Below are 15,047 nucleotides of genomic sequence, written 5' to 3'. Positions count from 1 at the left end.
CAAACTTCCAGCTCAAGTTATAGTTGTAATCTAATTTCATGTGTGTGAATATTTTGCCTACATGCATCTACATGCACTACTTACATGTCTGGGACCCACAGAGATTAGACAGAGTAACAGATCCCCTGAAACTGGCATTAAGAAGATTGGGAACCATGTGGGTGCTAGGAATCAAACCCAGGTCCTGAGCAACAGCAGTAAGCGATTGCTGAGCCTTTCTACAGGCCATTGGGGGGTTAGTTTTTGACACAGAGTCTCTCTATGTATCGCTGGCTGTCTTGGAACTCAATATGGCCTCAAATTCACAGAGATCCACCTGCCTCTGCTTCCCAAGCACTGGGATCAAAGGCATGTGCCATTGTGCCTGGCTTTCTTTTTCAAAAAGGTATAGACAAGAAGTTATTTCTGGGGGGCAATCCTATTTCCTTACATATATCATACCTTTTATCCTGGTCTTCTTGGCTGTCACTCACTTTGCTCACAGACAGAAGTCTCTTGTCTCGGGGAACCTGGAAATCAGCAGGGAACCATCAGACTTGCTGACACCAACACAGACAAAGAAACCAAATGGAACTTTCTCTCTGAAGAAGTAGAAGGTTATCGTTGGGAAACGGTTAAGAGTGAGTAGCCTGAGGGGAAGTGGAGGCAAAGGGGTGACCAGTACAGATTCATGCTAACCATGAATCAGCTGACCCAGGAGACACAGGATCCTAAGAGTCCCAGCCTTAGGAACAGGTGAGGCAGAGAGCCGTTTGGATGGAGTGAAGATGGGCGTGAAAGAAAGTAGCCTGTTGAAGAACATGGAGCAAGCTTCCTCTCTGAAGCTGGACACCAGGTGCTGACCAGGGTTTTGGAGGCTCCTGGGCTGGGATCTGACAGTACAGCTAGTATGGCAAGGAGCACCTAATAGGAGCACTCCCTAACCACTGCCAGAGAAGCTTGCCTCCAGGTTTTCTAACCATCTCGTTCCTAAGCATGATGCCAACACATCACCTGATGCATTACTGAAAAGCACTCTGAGAGAAGGGAGTCTCCAGCACCTCCAGACGTGTGAATAAATAGGTGGTTTGGATTTGGTTGCATTGGTAGATCGCTTGCATTTGCTTTTGGACTTGTTCATTTGTCTGTGGCTAACCTTGGAGAGGTTCTTCTTGGCCAATAGCATCACTGTTGAGATAAACACACATTGATGGGAAGCATCCTCCTGCTGGACTCCTCTAGGAATTCCTACAGTTTCCACTCAGCCAAAGACATCCACCACCGAGGTGGCTGAACAAGAGAGTGGTAAGAGTGGCACAGGATGTGGAAGCCTGGAGTTTGACGACCGTGCTCAAGTCTAAGCCAAACGAGGTCAGTGTTCCCCATCTGTAAAATGGACCTCCTGATACTTCTCAACTCAGGTCTGTGGTGGAGTTGGAGCTTAGGAGTGGGTGGTGCTTCACCCAGACAAGCCAGCTGTGAGGGCTCCGTTCATCTCCCGCCACAGGGGTCAGCTCACTTGTTGCCTCTCTCCTTGGATGATGTCCTCTGCCATGCCACCATGCCGCAAAAAGGCCCTGGCCAGTAGTCAGTGCTATGTTCTTAGATGTCCCACCCTCCAGAGCCATGAGCAAACCAAACCTCTATGCTTTATAAATTATCTGGGGTAATTATCTGGACACAGACACAAGTTAAAACGTCTTTTAAGTATTCATCTAATTTAATCTGCTGTTTCGAGACATGTCTAAACTGCATGGAAAGGCCATACTTAACTTTGGAGGTACTATTGTTAAGTCGCTTAAATTGAATAGACAGCCACATGATTGTGAGTGCCTAACATGTGAGAAACTGAATAAATTTAGGTCTTTTAAAGTATTGTTTAATTGGTAAACAATACTAAATTTAAATGCATACTTTAAAAATTGAACCACTTTCAAATGACCTCAAAGAAAAGTACTTTTTAAACTGCAGACTTTACAATGTAAGGGACAGCAGGAAATACAAACTGTTTGGAACCTTGGATAAATCTCACTCGGCTGTCCCAGCTGTAAACTGCACAGTCCAACAGGCTTCATTGCAATAATCCTGCGATGAGATCTGGCAGCACGGGTGAAAACCCTGAAATGTGGGAAGTCTCAGATGAGTCTATGGCTCCGCCAGCCCCTGGGGACCTGCTTTGTTCATGCCTACAAATTCTTCTCTGAAAGAGCCTGATGAGGTCCAAAAACACCATGTCACATTTACAGAAAGCCTATGAAAATGTGACAGCAAATGTCAGAATAATTTCGCTTCCAAAGTTTACAGTTTAAACAAAGAGAATAATTCTATTTCATCAACAGGTGCATCTTTCCTCACAGGACAGTTACCTCTGTCATAACTCCAGCACCATAAGCTATGAGTATGCAGAGAATCGAGAAGCCTTAGTACGAGCATTTCAACATACTGCTCAAATGAGATACAACTAGCTCTAACCGGCGGTGGTGGTGCAAGCTTTAATCTCAGGCAGAGACAGAAGGGTCTCTGTTGATTTCAAGGCAGCCTGGTCTACAAAATGAATTCCAGGACAGCCAGGGATATGTAGAGAGACCTTGCCTCAAAAAATAAATAAAAAATAAAAAATAAACCCAAAAGACTAGTTTTTTTCTTAGGCACTAAAATGTTTCAAACAAAAAGACAGTAAACTTGCACGAAATGTAAGGGACCATAACTCTGGGAGTCCTTAGGAGACAGTCATTTAACAAAGAACAGGATGTGGATTTGGGTATAAGGTCAGGTTTGTGTAAACCCTCTACCCTGCATCTCAGAATATTTACAGATAGATTTGGGCTTGAATCATGACTTCTGCATGTCTACAAGAGGAGATAACACACCTAGTATCACATTTTCCAACATCCAGCTACCCATATTCAGTTATTCAGTTATCCTCTGACCCTGTGGTAATGTGAGAGCCAAAGTTACATTATAAGTTTTAATTACTATGCCTAAGAGATCCAGGAAACAAAATTGCCTCTGATCTGCAAGCCGCCTGTCCAAGGACAGACAGTTCCTGAAATGCTGGAGGCTGCTGTTTATGGGAGATAACAAGACACATGTTTTCAATTCTACTAAACAAATATGACCCAACTACATCGGATATGCTTGATCCCATGTGAGAGGGAGGTATGTGGGCAAGAAATATGTCAGGATGTACGCTTCTCCCTGATTGGATATAGGCAGGAGGTATGTCAGGATGTATACCTGCCCCTGATTGGACCCGTGGGCAATGTGGTGAATTGTGGGTTTCGCCTTTGTAGGTCCCTGCAAACCCTGACTCCGGGCCGTCTCCTGGAAACCGGGCATGGACCCGACCAGAGCCCATCCACCCGGCCAGTATTTGGTTACAGTTTGCTTTAAATTTGGCTTTAAACTATGGCAATGGTCATATTCTCTACCAGTGGGATTAACAGTAAGCCAAGTATGCTCCTTTGTAGATTAACTACTAATTACTTGTGTCTCAAGTCAGCTTCTCTTGTTCACTAACAAACCAAACATGTCACCAAATACAGGTATTTGAAATTATGTCCATTTCTCAATAACAAAATTATCTATTTTAAAGAATGAAACAGTAAGGTAAGGGAGACGATATAGAGGGTAAGAGTGAAGCTCCGCCTTGTGACCAGAGTGAGATCCCAACCCTACATGAAAGGCTGGCTGCAGCGGCACACATCTGTAATTGCAGCATTCTCACTGTGAATTTGGAGGTGGAGCCAGGCTAAGCAGCCAGAAACTCAAGGGCCAGCTGGCCTGGTGTGTGCTGCAGAGCACCACGCGCAGGAGACCTCCTGCTTCTCTCTCTCAAACATACACTAAATAAGTTTTCTAAAGTAAAATAACAATAGTAATAATAATAATAATAATAATAATAATATATTAATCTATTTCTTTAAAGCCTTTTAAAACTGTTCATTGTCATACTGGTCATAAAAGTCAGAAGAAGAAACTATCTTCACCTGAATACTTAGGAACATTTGAATGATGTGTCAATAGATTTTTTTAATTGTTAAAACTGTCAAATGTTGACTATTTTTCTGCAATAAGGGGTGATTGTTTATCCATTTCTCTCTGAGCAACAGACTGAAAACAGAAAGAATGCCTGGGGTCCCCGGGATGGTCGAGGCTGCGAAATGACGCAGTCTAATATAATGAGTTCTCTACCTCCACCATTCTCTGTAAACTTCAGCATGCTCTCGTTCCATAAGATTTCAGAGCTGTTCCTGCATTTTTATTTTCCTCCCCTCTCCCCAAAAGAGGATTTCACTGTGTAGCTCTGGCCAAGCTGGAATTCTATATGCAAACCAGGCTGGCCTTGAAATCAGATCAGCTTGCCTCTGCCTCAGAGAGTTGGGATTAAAGGTATGCCAACCATGCCTGGCTCTATTTTTGTGATTTTCAAATGTACTATTCGGTCAAAAAAGATGAAGAAAAATCACAAACAGAAAATAGGAAAGCAAAGCCACCAAAATCCATTTTGAGATTCAGCTTCTTTTCTACAGGTGTAAGTCTGCCCTTCACTGCGTCCTCTCACCCAGAGTCCACGTCCCCTAGAGTTAAGGCCCTTCCTGATACGTCATGAGCCACACTGGCATTGAAACCTTCAAGAACAGGCTATCAGCATCTGCCAACACATCCTTTCCGGCTAAGGGGCGGGGGGGGAACCAGGCTAGACCAGCAAAAGTACCAGTGAGGGGCTGGAGAGATGGCTCAGAGGTTAAGAGCACTGGCTGCTCTTCCAGAGGACCCAGGTTCAATTTCCATCACCCACATGGCAGCTCACAACTGTCAGTGACTCCAGTTCCAGGGGACCTGACACCTTCATACCAATGTACACAAAATAAAGCTTGAAAAATAAATAAATAAATAAAGTACCAGTGAGATAACCTAGCACTTCCTAACAATAAATGATTACTTATTTGAGATAAGAATGTCCCCAGCTAAAATGCCCTGATGAGCATACCCGTACATCCCTCCTGCCTGTCCCTCACACCTTGCTCTGTCTTAGGTGAGGCAAAAGGAAGCAGAGACCCAAGGTCAAATTATTCTTCGTGGTGGTTTTGTCCAAAGCTGATTTCCCACAATGGACGGAGAATGAGAGCTTCATGATGCCCGACTGGCAAAAAGGCATTCCCACCATGCTGCCAACTTCCAGCACCAGCTGAAGGTAGCTCCAGCCAGAGCAGCAATAATGCTCCTTCTTTGCTAAATGTGACACTTGTTGACCTTTTACACAGTTCTCGGAGGGCAGTTCTCGGAGGGCAGTTCTCGGAGGGCAGTTCTCGGGGGACAGTTCTCGGGGGACAGTTCTGGGGGGGGCAGTTCTCGGAGGGCAGTTCTCGGGGGCAGTTCTGGGGGGGCAGTTCTCGGAGGGCAGTTCTCGGAGGGCAGTTCTGGGGGGGGGGGCAGGTCCTAACTCTTCACACTATTGTTTCTTGTTTAACTTCCTGAGGCACTCTTACTCTAAAAACAATGTCTAAGCAGCATTTCTTCTAGTGTTACATTCGCTTTTAAGGACTTTTTCAAATGAACACAAATGAACATCAGGGCTGGAATTGCTGACAGTCCCTCATGTTAATAATAACACACTCCCTGGATGATCCAGAAAACAGAGACATCCTCAATAAGAATGTTTCTTATTAAACTGGAAAACCTGGAGACAAGTCAATGCTGCCACTGAACAATAACTAATCACGACATAGCCGCAAAAATGGAGCCATAATGATAGAAGGGAAATAAGCAAATAATACTCCAGCTCCAGGGGACCTGACCCCCTTCTCTGGCTTCTCTAGACACACACACACACACACACACACACACACACACACAAATACATATATAGATAAATATTTTTTTTAAAGAAATGAGTATCCCCTAATTTAAACTTCTGAGTGGGAATAAAGTTGGGTTTCATGAAGTAGGCGTTGGGGGACGCAAAAAGCAGAATTCCACCCAAGTCCACTGGCCTAGAACAAAGAGCCTGTCCCACCTTGCCATGCATGAAAGGAGGGCCCGGAGGAGGCAGAGGAGGAGGCTGGTCGGGGACCCACCTTGTAGTAGTCATAGAGAAGGCCGAGGGCGGCAGCGCTGTCCTCATCACCGTTAATGCTCATCATCGCCTTGGTGGCCGCAGTCAGGGGGTTCTCCAGGTAGGACTTCCAGGCTTCATCCTCACTGGTGTAGGCTCTTCGGGTATTGAAGGGAGGGTCACTGGGCATGGGCACTAAGGCCACTAGTCTTTTATTACTGTAAGAACAAGAAAAATATAGGCTCATTATCAGGTAACTTTCCATTTTCCCTCCGATACTACACACAGCATACGATTACACTGATTTGTATTCCTCTAGAGAAAGATAGCTTAAGCCGGGCGGTGGTGGCGCACGCCTTTAATCCCAGCACTCGGGAGGCAGAGGCAGGCGGATCTCTGTGAGTTCAAGGCCAGCCTGATCTACAAAGTTAGTTCCAGGAAAGGGGCAAAGCTACACAGAGAAATCCTGTCTCGGGGGAAAAGAAAAGAAAAGAGAAGAGAAGAGAAGAGAAGAGAAGAGAAGAGAAGAGAAGAGAAGAGAAGAGAAGAGAAGAGAAGAGAAGAGAAGAGAAGAAAAGAAAAGAAAAGAAAAGAAAAAAGGCAGCTTAAAGCTGAAAAGACCACACTGCAAGCTTGCCTCAGCTTACACCTTCACTCTGCAGGAAGAGTAGCAAGGGTGTAAAAGGTGGTGTGGGCTGGAAGAACTGGCTCAGCGACTCAGGGGCTTACTGCTCTTCAGGACCCAGGTTCAAGTCCCAGCACCCATCTGAACCTACAGTTCCAGGAGAAATCACTCTGTAGCCGCCTCAGGAACTCCACTCACATGGCACACATAAGCACGTAAACTCACTCAGACAGACAGACAGACAGACAGACACACACACACACACACACACACGTAAGTATTTTCAAGGATAATATATCTAGTTCGTTTATGTGGCTCTCCTTAAAACTTGGTTTTCTGAATCTAATTATTCTGAATAGTTTAATTATTCTTAATTAATGAGCACTAGAATGAAAGCCAGTGAGAACAATTTTCCTTAAACTAAATTCTAATTTAAATCATTATTACTTACATATAATCAATAGGTTAATGATTCAAAATGTTTTATCAAATTTAATCTTGCTTGAAATTCCTGGGAAATTGTAGACCAATCTAAATCTCTTAATAAGAACAGCAACATAAGCTTCTCGGCAAACACGTTAATACAGATAACACTGTGGAACAGAGCTATGCGGGATGTGGTGAGGTGGACCCTACATACAAATCCCATTTGCTGTAGAATTCTGTTACGTTAAGATGATATGGAAGCATTGGGTGAGGAATGAGGAGACTAAGTTCCCCAAGGGACAGCCTGTGAATTAGTGCTAACCAGGTCAACCTGCGTATGGAGAGCAGCAGTCTACAAGGCAGTCTTAAGATCAATGTAACAATGACTCAGACACCCAAAGACCATGACAGTCCTCCACAGCTCCCCATGGAGGGACCCAAGGTCCCGAGTGACAGTCTGGAGAAACTGTCACTCATTTCTTGGCCCTTTTTTCTTATTCACTGAAAGGGAACCAAAGTGGATACAATGACACTGTATTCAACAACACCTACCCTGACACAGTCACATGACATGGATAGGTGGCCGGTGTCAGAAACCACAACAGTCGATGGAAAGTCAGCCACCAAGAACTTCCGATGGTCACCAAGTTCCAAAAGACAGTCCTTTCCAGCCTCCTGATGGCCAGTGTTCCTCGGCTCACTTTGTGATGGAGGACTGGTGTGAACTTCTAAAGCGGGTGTATTAACGGCCCTTCGTGTGATGGCATGGTGCTGTACGTTCCGCGGGGTCCAAAAGGGACATTTGCATTTTGCTAGAATATATTTGAGACGGGGTGGTACAGGTGGGAAGCAGCATTTATCAGGTGGAATCTGGGGTGCAACAGTCTCCCGGCCTGAGGGGAGCTCTCTGTGACCGTGGAGCTCACTAGGAAGGAACAATATCACTCCACTGCAAATAATCAGGATTCAAAGTGATCCCCCCCCCCTTTGGCTTTTTGAGACAGGGTTTCTTTGTGTAGCCCTGGATTTCACCCTGTAGACCAGGCTGGGCTTGAAATCAGAGATCCTCCTGCCTCTGCTCGGATTAAAGGCCTGCGCCACCACCGCCGGCCTTCATCTCCCTTCTTTGGAGTGAGACAAATGCCTACTGATGACTAGGCGTGTGGTGACTCGTAGTCACCCACAGTGACGGAGAACCGAGCAGACCCCTGTGTTTCAGGGTCTCCTGTCTTAAGTGGAGTTAGCAATGCCCGCCTGCCTGCCTCCCTCGTAATGTCCTGGAAATAATTGATAACTGGGTCCTGGGGAGGACCCACCGCTCTGAGAGTTACGCGGCATCGCCACAACCCCATCTCCTGCGTTCCTGTCAGTTTCTGTGCCTTCCAGGCTTCGTTAAAGTTGGTTATAATGTATTAATAGTTAAAAAAACAAACAAACAAAAAAAAAACTATGACTATTTAGAGAGAAACCAGAGTTGTTCCTCTAGTGCTCGCCACCCTACAGGCTTCATTGAGAACCCGTGGCACTGAGAACCCGTGGCACTGAGAACCCGTGGCACTGAGAACCTGACCGAGAACCCGTGGCACTGAGAACCCGTGGCACTGGACCGTGCACTGAGAACCCGTGACACTGAGAACCCGTGGCACTGAGAACCCGTGGCACTGAGAACCCGTGGCACTGAGAACCCGTGGCACTGAGAACCCGTGACACTGAGAACCCGTGGCACTGAGAACCCGTGCACTGAGAACCCGTGGCACTGAGAACCGTGCACTGAGAACCCGTGGCACTGAGAACCGTGCACTGAGAACCCGTGGCACTGAGAACCCGTGGCACTGAGAACCCGTGGCACTGAGAACCCGTGGCACTGAGAACCCGTGGCACTGAGAACCCGTGGCACTGAGAACCCGTGGCACTCGAGCTCCTGACCATGGAGGAGTGAACAGGACAGATGCACCCACAGGGCCTCGCAGAATGGAGAGCCACTTTGCAGGGGGCAGGGTGTGAGAAGAAGGAAATGCAGAGCTGAGGAGCAGACAGCTGATCCTTGATAGCAGAGGGAGGGGCAGGACGTATTTAAACTAATACATTTCATCATTCAGAGTGAATTTTTTTTTTTATAAAAGAAGTGTGTTTATACCCATTTTTGGAAAGTCCAATAGAAAAGAACTTTCTTTTTCTTAAACAAAAACAAAGCCATAGCGTGTCCACTTTGTAGAAAATGACTGATGATGAGGGTGGGTTAGCCGTGCAGGTTGGAAGTGTCTGTAACAGAAATGAGACCTGAGGGAGAAGCCAGGAGAACTGGGGTTCCCACTTTGATGGGGCCGCCCTCCCCATTCTGTCTATTTGGGTCACCTTGTCTACATTTCACTCAGAAAGTGAACCAGAAAACTGAAGTACAGGCATTCTCTGGAGAGTCACTCAGTGAAGCACTAAAGAGGGGAGACTTAGAAAAAGATTCCACAACTTCAGCTTTGAAGCATGTGTTGGGTGTGTATTGCTTCTGTGTCGTCCTAAGGTTGAAGACTCTGAGGCTAAACCATCGGATCCTAGGAAGCCATGTTTGCAATAGGCTGCCCTTGAAAGGAATAGACTGCGCTGTGTCTGGGAAGAGCAAGGTCAGCTGTGCAGAAGAGGGCGTGGCTAACGCTGCCTCGTTCTAAACACTGAGCAGGAAGTGGAGGCCTGCTACTGCACAGATTTTTCTCCAATCTTCCTCCTTAGTCTCCAACTCCTTCCTGGAGACTCCAGCTCTTCCTGGTATAATTCACTGGTGACTTCAGGGGCTTAACCAATGTCTCCCCTAGGAGGGAACTGTTAGTGAATCCTTGCATAACAAAGAGGGGAAAAAAATCTAGGAAATCACACTTTTTTTTTTTTTGATAACACAAGGGCCTGTTATGTTCTCCCCTTTAACTGTGCAACGCCATGTTTTATTCTTCAGAAATCATGGTCTTTCTGACACAGAACACTGTAGAATAATAAAAATAGGATCATCTCTCTGATGTGCTGAGAAGAAAAATGTACTTACTACTACAAAGAAAATGAAATGTTCTTTTTTTGGTGTGTGTGTGTGTGTGTGTGAAGAAATACCTTCTAAAGGTCTACCTAAAGTTTTATCACCAGTTTTCACTGGTTTTAAAGTTTTATCATTGTTTTTCACTGGGAAAGACAATTCTAAATCTGTATCAGTCAATTCTTAGAGGATTTTTCTCTGCAGCCCTGGCCATCCAGTTCCAGGCTGGCCTTGAACTCAGAGCTCTGCCTGCCTCTGCCTCCCTAAAGGGCTGGAATGCACCACCACTGCTGGGCTTGCTTCAGCTAATTCTTAAGCCTCTGGGTTCACAATCTAGGTGGCCTTGCACTCTCTGAGCAAATGTGAACTTGACCTCTGGGTCTCTCTTTGAGGAAAAAAATGTAGGCGAGCTTCGAACATTCACAGCATCGTTCAGGTCACTCACGCCTGTTTTTGTTTCCTGTGGCTCACTACCTTCTTCTGCGCACACAGGGCAGGCAGCAGGGCTGAGAACTGAGTTATTAGCTGCAGGGGAAAAGGAGCCAGCTACCTCCTGCCAGGGCCAGCCTCCCCCTGCCTTGGAGCCGGTTAGGAAGGAAAGTTTCACGCTGAGGGGCTCAGGACACTTAGCCCATGGCATCTTCATCTCTAAAATCACATGTCCTGAGATATGAAGCAGCAAAATGTAATGAAGGAGGAGGAAGAAGAGAAGGATGGAGTGAATGGCTGGGAAATCTGTAGAGAAACACAGGGGAATGCCCAGTACTGTGGTTCACACCTCTAATCTCAACACACTGGAGGTAGAGGCAGGAGGATCAGGAGTTCAAGGACACCTTGGACTGCAAGAGACTCTGTCTTAAAACAAACAAATAGCAAAATGGCAATTCTAGAAATAAATACAATATATATGAGGTTGACTGGGAAAAAATAAAAGGTAAATAAATAACTAAAATCACATGCCCATTTTAAGTCAGTCACCAGATCCAACATGACAGCTTCCGTCTTAGCCCTCCACGACATTCTCATTAATCTCTCCAGAACTTCCCTCCTCGGTGGGAATCTGGTGAAGTAATCTTCGTGGAACACCATTTTCTAGAATGTAGTATGAGTCTGTACTGCCTTGATCAGGTCCAAACCCTCCCAAGGATATTTATTCTCATTATCTAGTCCCGGTTGGTCAGAATTTGTGCTCTCTACTTGCTTAATATGGAGAATTAAACTCTTTCTCTGCCATGCCTTAAAGACCCCATTCTTAACTCCTGGCCTTAGGGCACATTAGCTCCCTCTCTCTCCCTCCCTCTCTCTCCCTCCCTCCCCCCTTCCCTCTCCCTCTCTCTCTCTCTTCAGAACATACTTCAGAAGCTTCCCTATTTAGTCCCTCGGAGTTTCCTTTTGTCAAGCTAACTTTAAATTTTCAGTACACAGATTGCCAACAGCACAAAAAGGACCCAAGGACACCGGCGAGGTGGCATTCCCCTAAACAAAACCCTACGGCAGCCTCCCCACTGTTCTTGATCTACCTTGGGTTCTCAAGCCTTTGTGGCATCACTCTACAAAGATCTGGACACCCCCCTCCACTGGCGTAGCCTTTGGTTTCCTTCCAGAAGCACCAATTCCACCATGTGTCTCTCCCTGGTAAACACATCTAGAAATCCAGATGGACCTTAGGCACTTAGGCTCAAGAAACATCTAATACAGACCTTCTAAAACATGTCAATTATCTGTTTATGAAGAACTGGTGCACGAGATGGTGGCAAATTCAGACCCTGGCCCCGAGCTAACTAGCTGTCACCTGCCCACAGCTCAGCTTCCTGTCTGTGGTGAGCTGTTAGATTAAATGAGAGACTAATGGCCTCTAATGGAGGCAAAGATTAGAATAGACAAGATAAGGTGGGAAAGCCAAAGACCTCATCTCCAACCACCACACCCTTCAAGTCCCGGGCCGCCCTCAGCCTTCCTAATCTCTGCAGATAGCAATGCCACTCTTGCGGTTTTAACACATCAGATCCCTGCTGTCTTAGTCTCTTACATTCACTGCAACAGAAAAATCCCTCTGGTTTTACCTGCCGACTCCCTACAGAACCTGACCACCTCAAACCACCCCATTGCTAGCACCTTGGTCCAACCACTGCATCCTGACTCTTGGGTGATTCCTTGTCTCTGGTGGCGAGTCTCCCACTCAGCCTCTCCATCCTTGACTCCTGCAACTCACACCTTTATGGAGTCCCTCCCACACTGAGCCAGGATCAGTTCATTCGAGCAGCAGCATATGGCAAAAATGAGTTTCTCACTTTTATAAACTGATCCTGAGTCCATCTCTCCCTGCCATCCCTTTATTTATTCATTAGCTCTGGCAGAGGAAAACTGACCTATTGTGGTAAAAAACTGAATCCCTGACCAGTGGGGGACCAAGGACTGCCAATAACCGTAATTCTCCAGCCGTAATTCAGACTCACTCAGCTGGGACCCAGGTGACAACCTGAGGCAGTACCATTCAAGTAAGTTGTCCCCAGGTGTAGGGAATGAAATCCAGTTGAAGGGTATTATCTGGTCCTCAGTCTCCCTCCCTTCCCCCTCCTCTCTCCTTCCCAGCCTCCAAGAGGTGAGTTGTTTTTGTTGGTTGTTTCGTTGTGTGTCCCTGGCCCTGACCTTCAACCCTCCACAGGCCCACAGCAGTGGAGCCAAACTGAACTGAAGACTTTGGAGCCGTTTGCCAAAGGAAGGCTTCCCTCCTTTAGGCGATTCCTCGGGTGATTTTGTCAGAGACGAAGCCACTCATTCAGATCTACAAACCCACTCATGTGAGTATGTGCTGCCATACTCCTGCTCAGCCCTCTTCCTAATCATCCAGAGCTGAAAGGGTTAAAGGATGAACCTAAAGCGCTGAAGCTGAGGCAGAAGGGCAGCAGGGAACAGAAAGATGTCATGGTGGGAAATGGGAGGACAAGGGTGAGGAGAAGATGTTTTAAGTGGGAATAATCTGTTAAAACAGTAACCTGAGGTGTGTGGGGACCAAAATCTAATACGCTCACAACAGTTACAAAGCACTTTCACGTCTATTTACTTTTTCACTTTTAGACCAGTTTTTAGTGGTGTTGCCAGACCGGTCATGGGGTGCCTCACGCGAGGCACCCCATGAGTGCCATGACAAGTCTTATAAGGGAAAGCATTTAATCGGGGGCTTGCTTACAGTTTCAGAGGTTAGTCCATTAGCATCATGGCGGGGAGCATGGCGGCCTGCAGGCGGACACTAGAGCAGCAGAGAGCAGAAGCTGGGCTGGCTGAGCTTCTGAAACCTCAAAGCCCACCCCCCAGTGACACACTTCCTCCAACAAGGCAACACCTCCTGATTCTTCTAATCCTATCAAAGAGTTCCACTCCCTGATGACTAAGGATTCAAATACTTGAGCCTATGGGGATCATTCTATTCAACCAGTATTCTGGTCACCTTACAGAAATTAAATTACGTGTTTTCCAAACAACCCTCCCCCCAAAACGTGAAGTCGGACTCAGATCCCATGCTCTTCACACAGATGAAGCACCAGGTTTGCCAGAGGTCTTGCAGCAGGCAGTGTGGGGCTGGATTGTGGCCCACACAAGGCCTCTGAAGTACGGTTGCCTGTACTTGGCTCAGTACTATTATTAGAAGGCAATTTCTTAGCTGGGTGTGGTGCCACACGCCTTTAATCCCAGCACTTGGGAAGAAGAGGCAGGAGGATCTCTGAGTTCCAGGCCAGCCTGGGCTACATGGAGAGATCCAATCAAAAAAAAAAAAAAGAAAGAAAAAGAAAGAAAGAAAGAAAGGAAGGAAGGAAGGAAGGAAGGAAGGAAGGAAGGAAGGAAGGAAGGAAGGTGACTTTATTTTTATGTGAACAATTGAGAAAGTGTATAAATTAAGAGTAATAAAGAGATTGTACAAAAGGAGAAAGAAATAATTTGTCTAAATTATTTGTGGAATGTTCCAAACTCCTGGAACATTCTACAGTCCATCAGAGAAAGAACACATTTTTGTGAGCGTTTTCTGTCTGGTTTTTGGCAGCGCTAGAGAATAAACCCAGAGCTGCGTGCGGTAAGCAAGCCCTTTATCCCTCGACTACATCTCCAGCCCAACATATGCTTATATTACGTGAGGAAATGGCTTATTCATTTTCCGTTTGGCATAACTACAGGCCAAATGTTAACAAGTAAAATAGTTCAGATGATGGAAATATGAATTAAAGAACTGAGAATTCTTATTATTTAGTGAGCAACCCAAACTGATTCTTACAGGAAATAATTATTTTGTAACCAAGTCAGCTTTGCAGTTAAAAGGGGGAAGGATTCTTCTGAGGCACTTACAGTGCTTGAAGCTCTTGTAGGAAACAAAAAAAACAAAAACTTCGCAGCCTGTAGGGCAGGTTTCCATTTCCAGACCCTTTGTGAGTTCACTTGTATGTTTATAACCAGCACAGAGAAGAGATGTTTCCGTATGCTTCCAGAGGACATTGAGCAGAGGAGACGGGAATTCAGGAGAAGCCAGAGGTGAGAAGCTCAACCCCAACTGGCGCAGGCCAAGTTAACACACCACAAGACCTGTTCCCCACAAGCCTTCAGAATCTTCAGGGTGCATGACCAAGCCAGCCCCTGTACTGTGTACCCAGAGGAGTTAGAGACAACCACTTCTAAATAAGCGGCCCCAGGACCAGAGAGAGAAAGAGAGAGAGAGAAAGAAAGAGAGAGAGAGAGAGAGAGAGAGAGAGAGAGAGAGAGAGAGAGAGAGAAAGCTGGAAAAATGCCTAGGTTGAGTTCAAACTATTTATGATAGATAATCTGTTTGTTTGTTTGTTTTGTAAACAGGGTTTCTCTGTATAACAGTCCTGGCTGTCCTGGAACTCACTTTGTAGACCAGGCTGGCCTCGAATCAAGAGATCCGCCACCACCACCCGGCCTATGATGAATAATCC

General features: G+C 46.0%; 1 protein-coding gene across 3 annotated transcripts in view; it reads right to left on the bottom strand.

The window, feature by feature from the left end:
- The window catches only part of Grhl2 (grainyhead like transcription factor 2), a 136,607-nt gene that overhangs the window by 88,559 nt on the left and 33,001 nt on the right, over window positions 1–15,047 (bottom strand). For all 3 annotated transcript variants that reach the window (XM_037197732.1, XM_028857200.2, XM_037197733.1), the window contains exons 2-3: window positions 6,060–6,255; window positions 442–509 (exon numbers count right to left, since the gene is read on the bottom strand). In XM_037197732.1, the coding sequence (XP_037053627.1) occupies window positions 442–509; window positions 6,060–6,255 (264 nt within the window). The remainder of the gene's footprint in view (window positions 1–441; window positions 510–6,059; window positions 6,256–15,047) is intronic.

The sequence above is a fragment of the Peromyscus leucopus genome, chromosome 20 (genome assembly GCF_004664715.2).
Source record: "Peromyscus leucopus breed LL Stock chromosome 20, UCI_PerLeu_2.1, whole genome shotgun sequence".
Classification (NCBI taxonomy): domain Eukaryota; kingdom Metazoa; phylum Chordata; class Mammalia; order Rodentia; family Cricetidae; genus Peromyscus; species Peromyscus leucopus.
The sequence above is the reverse complement of the archived record's forward strand: the minus strand, read 5'-3'. Positions and strand labels throughout refer to the sequence as shown.